The 20,350-nt window shown below is 34.0% G+C and overlaps 4 protein-coding genes across 4 annotated transcripts; 1 reads left to right on the top strand and 3 right to left on the bottom strand.

Moving 5' to 3' along the window:
- Positions 1-926: 926 nt before the first annotated feature.
- On the bottom strand, positions 927-3,074 carry LOC110935658 (probable serine/threonine-protein kinase PBL4). Its single transcript, XM_035989185.1, has 5 exons — positions 3,065-3,074; positions 2,632-2,906; positions 2,075-2,210; positions 1,608-1,962; positions 927-1,355 (listed from the first exon to the last, which is right to left on the bottom strand). The coding sequence occupies exons 1-4, from the start codon at positions 3,072-3,074 to the stop codon at positions 1,811-1,813; spliced, it is 573 nt and encodes a 190-aa protein (XP_035845078.1). The 3' UTR covers positions 927-1,355; positions 1,608-1,810.
- Positions 1,042-1,691, bottom strand: LOC118491414 (probable serine/threonine-protein kinase PIX13). The gene is made up of 2 exons (XM_035989186.1): positions 1,622-1,691; positions 1,042-1,355 (listed from the first exon to the last, which is right to left on the bottom strand). Exons 1-2 carry the CDS (start codon positions 1,689-1,691, stop codon positions 1,042-1,044), a joined length of 384 nt encoding a protein of 127 aa, XP_035845079.1.
- A 153-nt stretch (positions 3,075-3,227) lies between the features above and the next one.
- On the bottom strand, positions 3,228-4,866 carry LOC118491413 (receptor-like protein kinase FERONIA). The gene has a single exon (XM_035989184.1). It carries the CDS (start codon positions 4,500-4,502, stop codon positions 3,228-3,230), a length of 1,275 nt encoding a protein of 424 aa, XP_035845077.1. The 5' UTR covers positions 4,503-4,866.
- Positions 4,867-11,593: 6,727 nt separating this feature from the next.
- Positions 11,594-13,751, top strand: LOC110935659 (cysteine protease Amb a 11.0101). The gene is made up of 4 exons (XM_022178035.2): positions 11,594-12,038; positions 12,644-12,882; positions 13,241-13,381; positions 13,448-13,751. Exons 1-4 carry the CDS (start codon positions 11,594-11,596, stop codon positions 13,682-13,684), a joined length of 1,062 nt encoding a protein of 353 aa, XP_022033727.1. The 3' UTR covers positions 13,685-13,751.
- The last annotated feature ends 6,599 nt before the right edge of the window (positions 13,752-20,350 follow it).

The raw sequence follows: 20,350 nt of genomic DNA, 5'->3' as shown, positions 1-20,350 counted from the left end.
TTACCTTTTTCCAGGACCGGTACTTTCGGTTCAATACAGTACCCGTATTTTGGGTTGAGTCGCCATCGAATATCGTATCGTACTACTGGTATGGTTATCATTTTTTTTGTGATTCTTGGGGTACTTTCATTTTCAGGACCCAGGCTTTTGCTATTATTGGGTATCATTTTTTGCGATTTTTTATATTGGTACTTTCAGTTTCAAGACCAATTTTTTATATTGGTACTTTTAGTTTGAGGACCAATACTTTTGGTATTACTACTATATCCATTCTTTTTGCAATTTGTAGGATTGATCTTTCGGTATTATCGATTCTTACAATACCGGTCATCCCTACTGTAGGTCCCGATAATGATCGTCGGACTACGATGTTTCGGATGCCGTAACGAGTGTGGAATCCTCATTACGACACAAACTGAGTGAGCAATACAATGATTCAACGATTAAAGCGATCGTGTATTCAAATCGATAGAGTTTCGGTACAAGATTTATACAAAACAAGCAATCCGACAACTCTCTCTCTAAGCTCCTACAAGCTCTTCTAATAGAACAGGGGAGGTCTCTTGCATTTATAGTCACACACCAGAGACCATACATCGAAACATACCCCTGGACATCAAAAACGCATAGAAACTGAACAATGCACATCAAAATATAGGCCACTCTTATCAAAACACAAAGAAGTAAAATGAACATTATCGAAATAATAACCATATCTATCGGAATAGAACCATTTCTGTTTCGATACCAAAGCAACTTCTGTTTCGATGTGCTCCACTCTTGTTTCGATACCAAAGCAACTTAATTATGATATTGTATTTTATTATGTTTCTCGCCACACAACCCAATCCGAATGGCGAGCAACCCGGAAATTCTAACTTTAGGTAGTGAAAAATCTTAAGACCAACAAAATTGGACTCTATTGGAAAAAAAATGTTCCTAATCATATTATAAATGTTATCATATGGATAATTACAAAACGTTAAGTGATTCCTTATCCGGTTCTTGCTTGTATGGGGTCCCATAGATCTCCTCAAACCATTACTTGTAAAGAGCATAAATTTGTTCCAAACTCTGCAAAATTTCTTCACTTGAAGGTCTATCTTTGGGTTTGTTTGCAACGCATCTTAATGCCAATGCAACACATTCGAAAGCACCTTGTACGGAGTAGTTATGTTCAAGACGTGGATCCATTATTTCCTTCAAGTTTTTTCTATTTGATTGGATTGAACTTGCCCAATCCACCAAGCTCTGCTGCCCTTCAGGTCGTCTGACATCCATTGCCTTTCGGCCTGTTATACTTACCAACAACACAATTCCATAACCGTAGATGTCACTTTTTGTAGTCAAATGTCCTGTAAAATTGAAGGGTGTTTAGGATAACAAAAATTATGATGTTCTAAGTTTACAAATACTTTTTTTCCTTTGCCAAGCTAGTTCCAAATGGAGGAATTGACTTTTAAATAAGTTTCTTGTAAAATATCTAAAAATACAAGTTTTAGACAAAAGGTGACAAGCACAATGGTTTCTTTTAATTTATCTTAATGCAAAATGCACATTCTTATGGTTTGGCTCATTAATTTGATTGTGCAAATAAAGTAACACACCAGTTAAGATATACTCTGGGGCTGCATAGCCATAGGTTCCCATAACACGTGTAGTAACATGTGTTTCTCCTGTTTCGGGGCCATACTTTACCAATCCGAAATCCCCTAGTTTTGCGTTATAATCCTGATACACAAAAGAGTATAATAAGTGGTTAACTTGACATAAAAGAAAATTATCAAAGTGGTTAGATCACCATTACTAGTCATAAAGAGTTTAAGAGTACTTCATCCAGTAATATATCACCGCTTTTTAAACCACGACACATGACATTTTTGGAATGCAAATATGTTAGCCCACGAGCAACTCCTATCATTATCATAAGTCGTGTTCCCCATGAAAGTCGTTTGGCAATATCTGGTGCATGTGCAAAATTATTCATCTTACATAGCTACTTTATTGCCATAATTAAACCTTTGAGGAAAAGAATACAGGAAAATGCGTACGGAGAGATCCAAATATAGTTTACCAGTGAATAAAAAGCGATCAAAACTTCTGTTCGGCATGTACTCGTAGACAAGCAAGTGCTCAGATTCATCTTTGCAATATCCCAATAGTCTAACGATATTGGGATGATCCATGTATCCTAAGAAGTTCACCTCTGCCTGAACTCACATATTTTCATGTTACACTTAGAAAAAAAGATTCACCAAACACTAATTTTAGTATTGTTCTATAAAAGAGAAAAACATATTCCTATGTAGCATACCATAATCTAAATCACACCTTTTGATCACTATGTTCTGTTCTATATATATAGTTTTACATGAAGAAAATATATTAAGGAAAACATTTTTCCATGAAGTTTATGCATACATGTTTGATGGTAATTTTTAGCTTAAACGAAATGTAGCATATTAAATATTGTTTTCGTAGCTCGAGCAATTATGTGACAGGAAAACACAACGATTGCGTAGCAAAGGTCCATCAGACTAAGATCAATCCACAAATAAATTGCTTACTGGATGGTGCTAGCTAGAGGTACTCATTAGTATTAGAGTATTTAAGTACATTGGTGATACTTACCAGCCATTGAGCAGGTCCTTGAGAGCTTTTTTGTTTGAGCCTTTTTACAGCAACAGGGATTCCAACACCTTGTTTTGAAGGGGCTAATGTATTCTCCTCAACCCAACCTAAGAACACCTTTCCAAAACCTCCCTCGCCTAAGAGCAGATCTAGACTAAACTTTCTCGTAGATTTTTCTAAATCGGAAAACTTAAATACTTTCAAATTTGGGCTTGGACTTTGAAAATGAGCAATTCCATTGTTGTCCTTGCTCTTACTTGAAAATTTTGAATCACCTTGGATTGAAATAGATTAATACAAATTAAACATATAATATAAATTTTTATGCTTCCATATGCAATTTGAAGTTATGAAAATGTCTAAACATAAATGTTTTAGGTAATATAGTGTCTATATTTTAGCATGTATCCTCCTATGTATGCTCTAGGCAAACCTTGTCCCATAGGCGAGCATAGCCGATTTGACGGACTCGAATATACATAGTTTCAACTTCAACATAAGGGAATATATACACCACTAACATGTTGTAAAAAGATTATGCATAGTTTGATACACTAAGAGAAGCTATGGCCTCTATAACTTCTCAATCAATGATCTCATTGCGGATGAACTTCAGAGTTCCAGTCATTATTATATGTCATACATTGAGGAGCAACCCTTAAGTTGTAAGAATTTAGAAAACATAAAACAAACTCAAAGGTCCATGAATGAACATCAATAATCTTTTGCTTACGACGCATCATATGGTATATATATGTTTTTATTGATATGAAAAGAGTGGTACACAAAAATATAAAGAATATATCTACACAATTCAAGAGGAGCAAGAAAATACCAGAATTTTCTCCATTGGAGATGAAAGGAAGCACATTAGCCATTCTACTCAATATTGTTCTACTTGTAGCTTGTAGTGATTTATTGAATTTCTCTTGTAAAACTAGTACAGACTCAAGACCGACCACAACCTCAGCCATGGTAGGTCGTTGTCTTGGACTGTTGTGTAAACACCTTTCTGCAATACTAACAAATTCCTTCAAACATTTTGGCGATATTTCATCCCTTACATCCAAATCGATTATACGCTTTAAGTTCCCATCTTTGATAGAATCTTGAACCCATGTCACTAAACCCCATTCCTCCTCATCTAGACTTCTGTCCACTGCACGCTTCCTACACAACACTTCCAGCAAAACCACCCCAAAAGCGTACACATCAGACTTCCTTGTAAGCTTTCCAGTTGTGAAGTAATTGGGATCCAAGTACCCAAAAGTGCCTTTAATAAGTGTGTTGACATAAGTGGATGGTTGATTCGTTGGGCCAATTTTTGACAACCCAAAGTCCGAAATTTTAGCAGCCCAACTTTCATGTAATAAAATATTAGAGCTCTTGACATCGCGATGTATAACACCAGATGTAATCCCTGTACCGGTGTGCAAGTAGTGTAACCCACGACTGGCACCTATGCAGATGTTGAGCCGTTGAAGCCAGGAAAGAGGGGTGCGAAGTTTATGTAGATGATCATCAAGTGTTCCATTGTGCATATATTCATACACAAGTATCATCTCTTTTTCATAATTACAATAACCAATCAAAGACACAAGATTACAATGGCGTAGCCTAGAAAGCATTTCAACTTCCGCCCAGAACTCCGCTGCCCCTTGATTGGACATTGAATCCAAACGTTTAATGGCAGCAACGAAAAGACTTGATCCATAGATTAAGTTACCTTTGTAAACTTTCCCAAAACCTCCACTTCCAATTACTAATGATTCATCGAAGTTTTCTGTTGCTAACAAAATTTCAGGAAATTCGAAGTGACAACATGGTTGTGCAGATTGTACGGAGGAGGCAAATGGTTCACTCTTTGCCATCCCCAGTTTCGAAGAACATAATTATGGAAGAATTAAAAAAAAGTAGCAATTAACACGGATGAACATAGATGGATGATGATATAAAAGGATTATAGTCAAATGAAAAAATGAGTCTTCTTCCTGGAAACAAAGGTGGACCCAAGTATTTACTAAATCAACATTTCTATTGAATTTGTCATGTTTACTCGTATAAAAAATTATAGAAGTCAGCATTACTCATTCAAAAAGTTAATAAGAAAACTTGATTTCACATGCTTTAAGAAACATATTTAATAATTTGTAGTACAATATGATCAATATGGTTTTTTTTTGAACGACTAATTTCTATAATCCTCTGTCTTGGACTTGAACCCAAAATCTTTCCTTTCCTAACTTTGGTGTTTTAAAGGCTTTGCATTTGTCAATGGACCACCACCCCATTGAATAACTTGTGGTAGCCTGGTAGGTGAAATTTCTAAAGCCCCGACCCTTCAATTTAAGGGGAAAATTTTAATTACTTGGAGTTAATTGTCATTTTAGTCCCTGTGGTTTGAGCCAATTTGCCAGTTTAGTCCAAAGGTTTCATTTTTAACATCTGGATCCAAAAAGGTTTCATCGTTGCCATTTTGGTCCAACTGACTTAACTCCATCCATATGTGTTAAGTCTGCCAAGGGCATTTTAGTCATTTCATTTTTCTTTTAATTAACCCTTTATTCTTTATTGTTTAAAAACATTAAAGATAGGATGGAGTTTATATATATATAAAAACAAAACACAGAAAATACACTCTGACTTTTCTTCTCTCTCTCTATACGCATTCTCCTCTCCATCATCAACAAACACCATCACCACAACCAACCGCTACCACCTAACCACTAGCCGACATCACCACCATCAGCCACCCCCGCCCACTCCACACGAGCATGGATGACCACCACCACAGCCACCCCACCCTAAGCCCCACAGGTTTGTTCCTGGCCGGAACCCTAAAACGGCTGTTACACCACCGTCGGCGCAAGAGAAAGGCACAAGCCGGAAAGTTGGTTCCTGGTCGGAGCCCTAGATTTGACACTGCCGCCACTCAAAAACGGTTGTTACACCACCGTCGCTGCTATTGGGTGCGGCGGCAGAGCTTCGAACCGCCACCATGACCACCTCTCTTAGCTCTGTATTGTATGATTTGTTCTTGATTTCTTTTTAAAATTTGGGGATTTTGAATATACAAGTTGGGGTTTGATTCTAGGGTTTGTTTTGGTAGATGAAATCTTTTGATGAAAAGGGGGTCAGGTTAGAGAGAGAGAGAGAGAGAGAGAGAGAGGGAGAGAGAGAGAGAGATTGAGAGTGAGAGAGGGAACATCTGGAGTGGGTGGTGATAGTGGCAGAGGTGGTGGGTGGGTTGGGGGTGGTTGAGAAGGTATAGAGAGAGAGAGAGAAGGGGTGTGGAAGGGAGGGTGGTGGTGAGGTCCGGTGGCGATGGTGATAATGGTGATGGCGGTTTGGAGGTAATGGCAAATAGTGGTGGTGGTAGTCAATTAGCAGCAGAGTGAGGGGAGGGGTTGTTGGTAAAGAAAGGTGATCTACAGAAGTTTTAATTTTCTTTTTTGAATGAACCGATTGTTTGAGGATACATAAAATAGATTTAAGAATTTAATGATTTAACGAAATTGATTAATATTGAATTTAGGAATTAATAACAAATAATTTAATAGTTAGATTTATAAAATTACTGAAATACCCTTTCATTAATGTTTTTAAACAATAAAGAATAAAGGGTTAATTAAATGAAAATTGAAATGACTAAAATGCCCTTGGTAGACTTAACACATATGGATGGAGTTAAGTCAGTTGAACCAAAATGGCAACGATGAAACCTTTTTGGATCCAGATGTTAAAAATGAAACCTTTGGACTAAACTGGCAAATTGGCCCAAACCACAGAGACTAAAATGGCAATTAACTCTAATTACTTGCTTTAATTGCTTTTAAACAACAATCAAATCTACTTTTACTTCTACACTATTCTGCAGGGTGAGGTTCGAGCCCTCAACCTTTCGAAGAAAGCCACTATTTTACTATATAAGATTTGTGATTAGAATGCATTATATTTATAACTCTCATTGTTTATTTTAAATCTGATATAAATATAATTATGTTTTGTCTTTTAATTATTTATTTTTATTAGCATATTACAAAAATATTTAAAATACTAATTCTTCATCATTATCATACTCAGTAAATCACACTAATAACAAAGCTAAAGTAGGGTCTGAGGAGGGTAAGATGTAGACAGACTTACCTCTACCCCGTAGGAATAGAGAGACGACCTCTAGTGAGACCCTAGCTCGATAGTAGTTTTCTATCAAACAACCTTGGACATAAGGCACATAACACTTAGCAATCTAACGGGGCAAATGCCGATTAGTGCATGTAACCCCTTGTTTTTCGGCTATCAACGCCACCACATGATGTATGATTAACCGTCCGCCACTTTTAACATTATTTTCACTAAATTAGTAAAATAACGTTAAAATTAGTGCAAATTGACTTTTTCTCCTGAGGGCCCACACATATATACATTATATGCGCATACATTTAAAATACTAATTCATAACATATAATTAAGCATCATATAAGTTTTCAAGATTCATATTGTACGTCAAGTTCATGATGTATATTCATTATACTAAAAAGATAATAAAGCTATTTTTCAAATACAACAACATTAAAGTAGGCACCGGCTTTCTTTCAACATTTGGAATGATTCCTGGTTAGGTGGTAAATTTTCTCTAGTCAAAGCTCAAAACTCTTCTACCTAATATGCATTTTGAAAATGAGAAAAAAGACAAGTAGGATTGCATCATTGGTGACTTTCATTAGTGTTTACGCTGAAAACACCACTCTCACAGAGGTCACGTTAACAACTGGCTGCATAACTGGTCTTATTGAGTCTATTCAACTAGACGGTTAATTACCTATGGTTGAACCAACAAATCATACCATTAATGTAAGAATCAAGCTCATGTATTACTAGCAACTAGAAATAATTATCGAGATGAAGGTTATAATCATAAAGGTCAAGAGAAATTAAAATAAATAACAGATTAACTGAACTTGCATAACAATACAAGAAATCTGGATTCCTCAAATGGGTTTTGTTCTTTAACCTTAAAGTTTACACCGTTTTTTCATAATCTTGTTTTCTTGTTGTTTATATTTACAGAAATGGCTGATATTGGAGATTTTGGTACTTTTGATTGTTGTTTTGGTCTCTTTTCAAGATCCAGTTCTTGTGGTTAATCTCACATGCAACTCAGATGATCTAACAGGATTAAGTGCGGCCCTAACTATCTGCACACCCAGTTTGCCTATCTGCACACTTAGGGTTTACCTACGCTGAGTATAGGTCTATACGCAGCGTATAGGGGGTTAACCCTATACGCTGCGTATAGACCTATACTCAGCGTATATAAACCATGGATTTCAGAGATTCAGCAATCATTGCACAGAAAACAAGGGTTTATATACGCTGCGTAGGGACCTATACGCAACGTATATAAAACTCAATTTTTGTATTTTTTTTGTATTCCTTTGTTTAATTATTTATAAAAAGAAAGAAAATTATTTATAAAAAAACAATATTATTGGTAAATAATACAATTATGAATTATAAAAATTAAAAATAATACAACTATGATGAATTATAAAAATTAAAAAAGAAAATTATTTAGAAAAAAACAATATTATTGGTAAATAATACAAATATGTCCCGTATAGGTCTATAGGTGTATATATGTCCCGTATAGGCCTATAGGTGTGGTTTAGGTCCCGTGTAGACCTATACGAGAGTTATACTATCCACTATACGATACGATAATATACGAAACGATATAACACCCGTATAGGTCTATAGGTGTATATACATCCGTATAGGTCTATAGGTGTATATATGTCTCGTATAGGCTTATAGGTGTGGTTTAGTTCCCGTGTAGGCCTATAGGCGTATAGAAGACCTACATGGAACCTATACGAGACTTATACTATATACTATACGATACGATGCAACACGATACGCTACTATACGATATGATATAACACCCGTATAGGTCTATAGGTGTATATATGTCCCGTGTAGGCCAATAGGCGTATACAAGACCTACATGGAACCTATACGAGACTTATACTATACACTATACGATACGATGCAACACGATACGCTACTATACGATACGATAAACACCCGTATAGGTCTATAGGTGTATATATGTCCTGTATAGGCCTATAGGTGTGGTTTAGTTCCCGTGTAGGCCTATAGGCGTATAAAAGACCTACATGGAACCTATACGAGACTTATACTATACACTATACTATACGATACGATGCAAGACGATACACTACTATACGATATAATATAACACCCGTATAGGTCTATAGGTGTATATATGTCCCGTATAGGCCTATAGGTGTGGTTTAGTTCCCGTGTAGGCCTATAGGCGTATACAAGACCTACATGGAACCTATACAAGACTTATACTATACACTATACGATACGATACGATGCAACACGATACGATACGATGCAACACGATACTATAATATACGATACGATATAACACCCGTATAGGTTTATAGGTGTATATATGTCCCGTATACGATAATATACACTATATGATACGATACAATATGATACGACACTATAGTATAGGTCTCGTATAGGCCTATAGGCAAATACAAGACATATATGAGACTTATACGAGGTTTATACGAGACTTATACTATACGATACGATACTTAAAAATGTTTTTTTTTAAATTCACCATTTATATACACTGCGTATAGGCTTATACGGGGTCAATATGTGACCTATACTACATCTATACGATACGATATCACACATATAGGCATATACGAGACATATACTACGCTATACGATACGATATCACACTTATAGGCTTATACGAGGTCAATACGTGACCTATACTACGTTATACGATACGATATCACACTTATAGGCTTATACGACGTCAATACGTGACCTATACTACACCTATACGATACGATATCTCACTTATAGGCTTATACGAGGTCAATACGGGACCTAAACCACACCTATACGATACGATATTACACTTATAGGCTTATACGAGGTCAATACGGGACCTAATATTTGTATTATTTTTAGAGTTAATTACACAAATGGGTCATGTGGTTTATACCTAATTTCGTCTTTGGGTACTAACTTTATTTTTTAACATTTTTAGGTTCTATGGTTTCAATTTTGTAACACCTTTGGGTACTAACACCAAAATTAGTTAATTAATGACTAAAATACCCTTGCATTTTTTTAAGTTTATCAATGTAACACATTTGGGTACTAACACCTAATTTTATTTAAGTTTAAATCAATTTTAAAAAATCTATTTATTTTTTTATTTTCATCTTTTTTTTATATCTCTTAATTAACATAAACTCTATTTATTTTTTTTATTTTCATATTTTTATTAAATTTCTTGTTTAACATAAAATCTATTTGTTACACTAGTATTTTTTTAAATAGACATTTTAAATTAAATCTACTAGCTATATAGTTTTATCTAAATTAAATTTCTTACTCGTTTTAAATAATGTAAACCTTACTCGTTTTCAATTTTGGATTGAAATGATTGATAATAAATATTTTTCATGTAAAAAAATTTAAGCCTTTTTTTAACTCGTTTTTTTTTTCATTTACATTTTACTATTTTAGAAAGATATTTAATTTATATAAAACTATATAGCTAGGTATTTTAGATAAAACTATATAGCTAGATATTTTAGATAAAACTAAAAAAATTTAAGCCTTTTTTTAACTCGTTTTTTTGTAAAAAAGATATTTAATTTACATAAAACTATATAGCTAGTAGATTTTACTGGTGCAACTAGTAGATTTTATGTAAATTAAATATCTTTCTAAAATAGTAAAATGTAAATGAACAAAAAAAACAAGTTAAAAATGGCTCAATTTTTTTGACATGAAAGATATTTATTACTATTATTATTATTATTATTATTACTATTATTATTACTATTATTATTATTATTATTATTATTATTATTATCAATCATATATATCCAAAATTGAAAACGAGTAAGGTTTACATTATTTAAAACTAGTAAGAAATTTAATTTACATAAAACTATATAGCTAGTAGATTTTATTTAAAAAATCTATTTAAAAAAATACTGGTGTAACAAATAGATTTTATGTTAAACAAGAAATTCAATAAAAATATGAAAATAAAAAAAATAAATAGACTTTATGTTAATTAAGAGATATAATAAAAAGATGAAAATAAAAAAATAAATAGATTTTGTAAAATTGATTTAAACTTAAATAAAATTAGGTGTTAGTACCCAAATGTGTTACATTGATAAACTTAAAAAAATCCAAGGGTATTTTAGTCATTAATTAACTAATTTTGGTGTTAGTACCCAAATGTGTTACAAAATTGAAACCATAGAACCTAAATCTGTTAAAAAATAAAGTTAGTACTCAAAGACGAAATTATGCATAAACCACAGGACCCATTTGTGTAATTAACTCTTATTTTTAATTTTTATAATTAATAATATTTGTATTATTTTTAATAATGAATATATAGTTAAGACGACAATGAATAATAATAATAATATATAATTAATCATTTAACTTTGTTTTCAGGTTGTTAAGATAATGTTACAACTTTTATATAACTAACATAATTGGAATTATAAAATCATAATGTATTAAACCTATATAGGTGTAACTTTACTTGCTTTTTTTATTAATGCATATGTAAACAAATTATGTATACATACATTATGCAAAGTTGGTGGCATACACAACTTTTACTATTTATTTTTATATATAAATGCATTAGTTTTTAATATTTGCTTTTTCAAAAGGTATCTAGGTATCCTTTATTTAAATTTAGTTAGTTTTACATTCAAATCAGCTTAACCATCCATCCATACATTCCATTGACACCATAAAAAAACCTCCACATATAAATCCTAAAAACAAGCAAGAATAAGCACTTTTAAATACGTACTACTTGGATCATAACAATCTCATTTCTTACACCATTTTCCTCCAAATGAAGATCAACAATTTTATTTTTTTTTCACTTTCTTTGGTCTTGATACTAGGAGTTGTGGAAAGCTTCAATTACCATGAGCAAGAACTCGAATCGGAGGAGGGATTCCAAGGGTTGTACGACAGGTGGCGAGAACACCACAAAGTGACCGATAGAAGCCCCCAACGGTTCAATGTATTCAAGCACAACGTACGAAATATTCACAAGAAAAACAAGATGAACCTGGGATACAAGTTGCAAATAAACGAGTTTGCTACCATGACTCACCATGAGTTTAGGAAAACCCATGCCGACTCGAAGGGTGGCCACTTCATTGCTCTTCACGGGATTCGTAAGACCAACTTGAGTTCCAGTTATAATGATATCGATATAAACGCTATTCCACCGAGGATGGATTGGAGGGAACATAACGCTGTCACCCCTATGAAAAATCAAGGACAGTGCGGTAACACGTTTTGTCTCATTTACATACAAGTTAGTCTTTTGGGGTGGGCCCTCTCCCAAGTTTGTGAGAGAAGAGGGTAAATTTAACACCACCCTTTGTCTCTATAAGTAAGGTTGGTTAATTACATATTTATATTGAAATTAATACATAAAATAGTAACTTTAGATTACCCTTGTAGTGATACGCTCCTGTAACCATATTTAACACAAACAATTATCTATATATTCAAAACACTAACGTTATATTCTTCTAATCAACCAATGGGGTGATGGTCCATTGACAAAGACAAAGCCTTTAAACACATGTGTTTAGAAAGGGAAAGTCTTGGATTCAAGTCCCACAGACAACAGAGATTAAAAAAATTGCAGTTCAAAAACAAATATTTTTGTAACCGTATTTAACACAAACAATTATCTATATATTCAATAATGTTATATATTTTGTAACCATAAACAATTATCTATACTCAAATTGGTAATGTTATATATATCTTTTTTAACCATATATAACACAAACAATTATCTATATTCAAAACAATGATGTTATATTTTTGTAACCATACTTAGCACACATAGTTACAAACAATTTTGGTGTCGAGTTTACAGGAAGTTGTTTCGCATTTGCTGCGGTGGGTGCAATTGAAGGAATAAACGCCATCAGAACAGGTCAACTCTTATCATTATCAGAACAACAACTTCTTGATTGTGATTCGAGCGACAGAACCTTCCATTGCGACGGAGGGCAGGTCTGTGGCGTATTTACTTTCGTTAAAGAGCATGGAGGTATAGCTACAGATGAGTTCTACCCTTATGTAGGTAAAAGGGAAATATGCGATACATCTAAGGTACAAACAAAACTAATGAATATAGTATAGATAACTAGATTACAATGCTTGTTATATCAAGTACAAACAGCTTTTAACATACGAATTGTACAAATAGCAATTATGTTCGAACCACTATAAGTATTATTACACTACCTTTTTGAAGTAGCGTAAATGCATAATAATAAATGCTATAGTCCATTTTGTTGAAGTGTGATACTTATTACTCTACAACAGATCAACTAGAGTAATATTAACGCTACTTTAAAACTGTACCCTAATAATAATTCTTTTAGTTGAACATACTTTAGTTTTTTGTATCATTCGCATGTTAAAAGTTATGTGTATTTGATTCTAACAATCTGTGTTTTCAAACCAGTATGGTCATCACTCGGTAACTGTTGATGGAACCGAGTATTTGCCAGAACACGATGAAGAAGCGCTATTGAAAGCAGTGGCACATCAGCCTGTAACTTTTCAAATGGATCCTGGCGGTGACGGTTTCATGTTCTACAAAGAGGTAACATTTCAATCACGCATCGTTCATTTGTTATCGATATGTTGTTTAATAGTTCATGGTGTTTAGGGAATTTATAGTGGACCATGTGGAATGGAGCTGATGCACGCGATGTTGATAGTTGGATATGATCAGGATCCTGACGGAACCAAGTACTGGATTGTTAAGAACTCGTGGGGCGAAGGATGGGGAGAGAAGGGATACATTCGTATGCTACGCGGTACGGAGATCCAAGGGGTTTGCAACATGTATGGGCATTGTAATTTCCCTCTTAAATCTCCCGAAACTAAAAATGTTGAACTCTAGATTACAATTTTAATTATGTTCACTCTTCATTTTATATGTAACCATCCGAGAGAGAAAACATATGTCTAATGAGATTTTTTTGTTACTTTATGTTTCGATTATGAGATTTATTTTCTTGATAGACTATATAACATAAAGAATACACATAACAGACGGTTCACAAGCATAAACGAATGAACACGCATGAATATAAGCGAATAAGCGTAAACAAAAACAAACGAGCACCAATTAAAAGAAGAGGAAATTGGACTTTAATAATAATCTCACCTAGAGGTGGTTGGCCATTGGCACTATCACCTTTGAATATTACCACTAGCATTCCCACCCTTTAAGTATTTTTTTCTCACTGCATCTCCATTATAAACTAATTTAGCGGAGTTAAGTTTTTTTCCAAATTTCGAGGATACGAGTTGATTGATGTAAAACTTACCTGGAAACGGTGTTCCAAATGACGGAAACGGTGTTTAATTCGGGTGTTTAAACTTCCAATTGATAAAATTTAAGCCGTTTGGAGCACCGTTTGGAGATAAGTTTTACATCAATCAACTTGTATCATGTTCTATTCAAATGCCCTAAATCCATATATCCCCTTATACATTTCTTTATACTTCTAGTGCTGAATTCGCTATACGATTATTATTATTATAACATTGGTTTTTATCCACCAAGTGGATACTGGATAGTGTTTTCTTTAGTTTTGTGAATTTTTTTATTTTAGTATAGGGAGAAGAGCAAAGTGAAAACAGTTAATGGAAGCACAACTAAAGGAACACATTTTTCTTTGTATCCTTTTTCTGTACTGGTTGACTTTACATGACAATTTAAGTCATTTTGATTTTCAACATCTATGTGGGTTTGCTTAGTATAAGTAACAGCAAACCCATAAGATCCAAGCAAATCCTCCGACATTTTCCCTTGCGAACAAGATTTAAAAGAACGGAAACGAGTTTCGAGGCGTTTTCCCTTCGCCTCACGAGGCAAGCCTCCAGGCGAAACGAGGCGTAAGGCCGAGGCAGTATTAATAAATAAATATAAAAATTACATATATTATAAAAATAATAATACTAACTAATTTCATCATCAGATTCATCAAAATAATAAAAAATACACTTAAAAAAGACATGAAATGCTTGAAATTCAAAAACATCAAAAACAGCTATCAAAATGCCCTGAGGCGCAACTTTTTTAGCGCCTCAGCCCCTCTGAGGCGCATACACATTAAAAACACCATGAGGCGCACCTCAGACTCGTTTTTTGGCCGTTTCGCCTCGAGGCGCGCCTTTAGGCGCACGCCTCAAACGTTTTTTAAAACCATGCTTGCGTATTAGCCCCAATTGAACACGTCAACCCGCGAATACGAGCCGTTTCGCACCTGTAGTTTTGGAACCCTTTTTGGTCTGGCGTGAAATAGAAACCAACTGACAATTTGTTATAAATTGTAGCAGCCAACCTCATTTTAGCCTATATAAAGCGTCAGAAGCATATATACTTACAGGAACAAAATTAATAAAAAAGTAAATTTAGAAAACTAAGTAAAAATTAGAAAGAAATGTTTTTGTGTAAAAAATTATTAAAGGTCAAATCAGATGCAATGTGGCATGCACATGCAGCATAAATTGACAGATAGTCAAATGTTGACTTTTTTGTAGGTCAATATCATTGTTGCAACATCCATTCTTGAAGAAGGTTTGGATGTTCAGAGTTGCAATCTTGTTATTAGATTCGACCTTTCGACAACAGTTTGTAGCTTCATCCAATCTCGAGGCCGTGCTCGGATGAGGAACTCGGATTTTTTATCTTTGCTTAGTGATCATTACATACATTTTTTATTTGTTCTTCACATCAGCACCAACATCTTTTTTTGCAGTTCTAATGGCAAACAAATGCAAGCAAAATCAAAGTGTACAAAGTGAAGTCAATAAGTATGGGAAAGTATACTATTTATACTTCAACAGAACAAAAAGGATACCACTTGAATAACAGATCTGGGATTAAAAAGGATTGCAAATTCATTCTAGACAATTTATTTATGACTAATATTTTCTATTTAGAGTTTTCTATTAGCTAAGTCGTTTATATTAATGTGTATCCAGAATCGTTGTTCACGTCTTAAGGAAATGTGCATGTCTCAAAAAAGCATGCACACAGCCGACCCAAAAAAATTTGCTAGAATTCGCGAAGAAGTGAAGAGATGGTAATACGCCTTTATTTTGCTCGTGGTTTGTGTTTTTTACTGTTCAAGATGCTGATTCTTCTATTGATATATGTTACCATTAATGCAGAGAAATGATGACTCAAACAAGGAATTACATAGTTAAACCAAAATGTTTGAAGGTGCTCCTACAAGGAACAAGGGGTGAGCATACGATGACACGGTGATTTGTAAGTTCTTTTTAGTTTTTCGTTTTGAGAATTTTGTATGACGTATCCTGTATGGGTTGACTTTTAAAAAGTCAGTTGCTTGTTATTGTTTTACGTTGTTTTCAACAAGCAACTTGTATTGATGGTTTATTGAATCATGTTTTTATAAAATCTTTTCTTATTTTCTTTTATTGGAACAATTGAAGAACTTCAAACCTCCAGGAGATGGAAGTGCTTTGGTTGATGATTTTACAGACCGCTACCTTTGATTTATGGCGGATGTGTTCCTAAAATAATGATGAAAAAATGGATGGTGGCGTGGAATCATACATAATTTCGGGTGGGTTTATGGAATCATTCAACGCGAGTCTTGAAGTTGAAAGAATGCAACAATGCGAAAAGAAGTTGAAAGGGCCATCACATGAAAAAAAAAAACCTAAGCTAGAAGCTATGTAGAAAGATTATGACAAACAACAAGCTAACTTTGAAGTTACGATGCGAAGTATTATGAAAAAGCTACCTAATGGAGTATTATAGGATCTTAGAGATGATTAGGAGGTTTTCGTTACTTTTTATCATTGTACTTCACAACTTTATTATGATTACATTGTTCTTTTGATTTTGGACACATGTTATATTACGATATAAGATAATCTTATATAATTATGCTATTATTATGTTGGTGTTTTTAAAATACTAGTGCATACTAATAGAAATTTTAGTATTTCAAATAATAATGCTATAGAGTTGCACTTGACTTTAAAAAGGTTGCATTTGAGTTTAACAAAGGTTGCATTTTAGTGTAGCAAATGTTGCATATGAGGTAATAAAGTTTGCACTTGAGTATTAGAAAAGTAGCATTTAAAATTAAAAAAAGTTGCATTAGCATGTAAAAAGGTTGCATCACAAAAAGGTTGCATTTGAATAGTAAATGCAACTCTTTAAAAAAAAGTTGCATTATCTAATAAAAAGGTTGCATTAGGTCTAATGCAACTTCACCTAATGCAACCCTTGATAAAAGGTTACATTAGGCCTAAGGCAACCTTTTCAAGGCCTAATGCAACACTTTCTTAGGGTTGCATTAGCTTTATTTTCTTGTAGTGAATTATTTATAAAAAGAAAGAAAATTATTTATAAAAAAACAATATTATTGGTAAATAATACAATTATGAATTATAAAAATTAAAAATAATACAACTATGATGAACTATAAAAATTAAAAAAGAAAATTATTTAGAAAAAAACAATATTATTGGTAAATAATACAAATATGTCCCGTATAGGTCTATAGGTGTATATATGTCCCGTATAGGCCTATAGGTGTGGTTTAGGTCCCGTGTAGACCTATACGAGAGTTATACTATCCACTATACGATACGATAATATACGAAACGATATAACACCCGTATAGGTCTATAGGTGTATATACATCCGTATAGGTCTATAGGTGTATATATGTCCCGTATAGGCCTATAGGTGTGGTTTAGTTCCCGTGTAGGCCTATAGGCGTATAGAAGACCTACATGGAACCTATACGAGACTTATACTATATACTATACGATATGATGCAACACGATACGCTACTATACGATATGATATAACACCCGTATAGGTCTATAGGTGTATATATGTCCCGTGTAGGCCAATAGGCGTATACAAGACCTACATGGAACCTATACGAGACTTATACTATACACTATACGATACGATATGATGCAACACGATATGCTACTATACTATACGATAAACACCCGTATAGGTCTATAGGTGTATATATGTCCTGTATAGGCCTATAGGTGTGGTTTAGTTCCCGTGTAGGCCTATAGGCGTATACAAGACCTACATGGAACCTATACGAGACTTATACTATACACTATACGATACGATGCAAGACGATACACTACTATACGATATAATATAAAACCCGTATAGGTCTATAGGTGTATATATGTCCCGTATAGGCCTATAGGTGTGGTTTAGTTCCCGTGTAGGCCTATAGGCGTATACAAGACCTACATGGAACCTATACAAGACTTATACTATACACTATACGATACGATACGATGCAACACGATACGATACGATGCAACACGATACGATAATATACGATACGATATAACACCAGTATAGGTTTATAGGTGTATATATGTCCCGTATACGATAATATACACTATATGATATGATACAATATGATACGACACTATAGTATAGGTCTCGTATAGGCCTATAGGCAAATACAAGACATATATGAGACTTATACGAGGTTTATACGAGACTTATACTATACGATACGATACTTAAAAATGTTTTTTTTAAATTCACCATTTATATACACTGCGTATAGGCTTATACGGGGTCAATATGTGACCTATACTACATCTATACGATACGATATCACACATATAGGCATATACGAGACATATACTACGCTATACGATACGATATCACACTTATAGGCTTATACGAGGTCAATACGTGACCTATACTACGTTATACGATACGATATCACACTTATAGGCTTATACGACGTCAATACGTGACCTATACTACACCTATACGATACGATATCTCACTTATAGGCTTATACGAGGTCAATACGGGACCTAAACCACACCTATACGATACGATATTACACTTATAGGCTTATACGAGGTCAATACGGGACCTAATATTTGTATTATTTTTAATTTTTATAATTAATAATATTTGTATTATTTTTAATAATATTGTTTTTTTTATAAATAAACATGGAAATACCCCAAAATACACACAATTAATGTTCTTTTTTTATAAATAAAAAAAAGGAATACACAAAAAAAATACAAAAATGGAGCTTTATAAACGCTGCGTATAGATCCCTACGCAGCGTATTAGACAAAATTGAGAAAACTACCCTTGTATTTGGCTTCGTATAGCCTCAACACAAGGGTATAAAAGACATTTTCAGACCTTTATATACGCTGTGTATAGGTCTATACGCAGCGTATTTAAACTTTGTGAAAAAAATGATCCCTCAAACCTACCAAAATGACCCAAAAATCTAATGGTTTATATACGTTGCGTATAGACCTATACGCAGCGTATATGACCCCTGTTTTCTGTGCAATGATTGGTTATCAGGCACTGAGATCCATGGTTTATCTACGCAGCGTAGAGGCCAATACGCAACGTATAGGTTTAACCCTATACGCTGCGTATTGACCAATACGCTGCGTAGATAAACCCTAATTTGACTAGGGTTTGGTGTGCCAATAGACACACCCTTAAGTGCTTTCATGTCTCATGAGTGGATTGGAAGCACCTGGGTGCTTGTTTGCATATTCATGATCTAACAAAGTGTCACACCCCAAATTTCCACGTGTCACCAGTGGGCCCGGTGGGGAATATCGTGACGTAGTTGATATCATCATAGTCAAACCACACAATTTAAATGCACAGCGGAAGCAAAAGATAATTATATTACAACCGAATGAAAATATCAAAGTATTACAAACGGTATGTAAAAGATCCACAGGCGGATCAAAATAAAAGAAAAACTGTTCAACAGACTTTAGGCATCTAGGACTGGCAAGACTCCTTATTAACGCCCTGATCTCCCAGCCAATTTCGTACAGTACCTGTCACTCAACCTTTTTGGAAAATACGTCAGTTTACACTGGTAAATACAATTTAACTGACTCATTTTGAAAACGTTTAGAAAATTGATTTGAATGAACAAGGCACAAAAACATTTTATAACTTGGGACAATTTTATTAATAAAAATCTTGTATCTGATTTACATGTTTGTCCAACATTTAGGGTCGGTGATAATACAAACCGGTCAAAATTAATAGACACACCACAAATATAATCTCACAAGAAGACACCCTTACGAGTGAGTATATGCTTTACATAAGCAACAGGAGGTGTTATGCCTACACCTTGTGCTTACGTTGTGGCCATTCACTTTTTAAATGAGCTAAGGATATCCAGGACACGGTCATTAACCCCAATGTTATTTGTTATCAAGCAATACAGATTAAAACGGGATTATGCAATTTAATCATCTCCGATTAAAAGGTTTCTACACCCGACCAAGCGGTATTTTATATACCGTATCCCAAGCCCGTATAAGGAAAAATAAGTTAAAAGTATTTACCTGAGCTAAATATAAATTCATTCCCAGCCGTATATCAAATCAGCAAGCACAAGTACTTCTACTGGGGCTCTTAATCTGGAACGAAGGTTTTATTAACCTATTAGATTCCTAACGGGTCTTATTTAAGCCTATGCTTAGACCGGTAAGTTTTAAAGGAGGATACGGT

This window comes from Helianthus annuus, chromosome 4 (genome assembly GCF_002127325.2).
Source record: "Helianthus annuus cultivar XRQ/B chromosome 4, HanXRQr2.0-SUNRISE, whole genome shotgun sequence".
Lineage (NCBI taxonomy): Eukaryota > Viridiplantae > Streptophyta > Magnoliopsida > Asterales > Asteraceae > Helianthus > Helianthus annuus.
The sequence above is the reverse complement of the archived record's forward strand: the minus strand, read 5'-3'. Positions and strand labels throughout refer to the sequence as shown.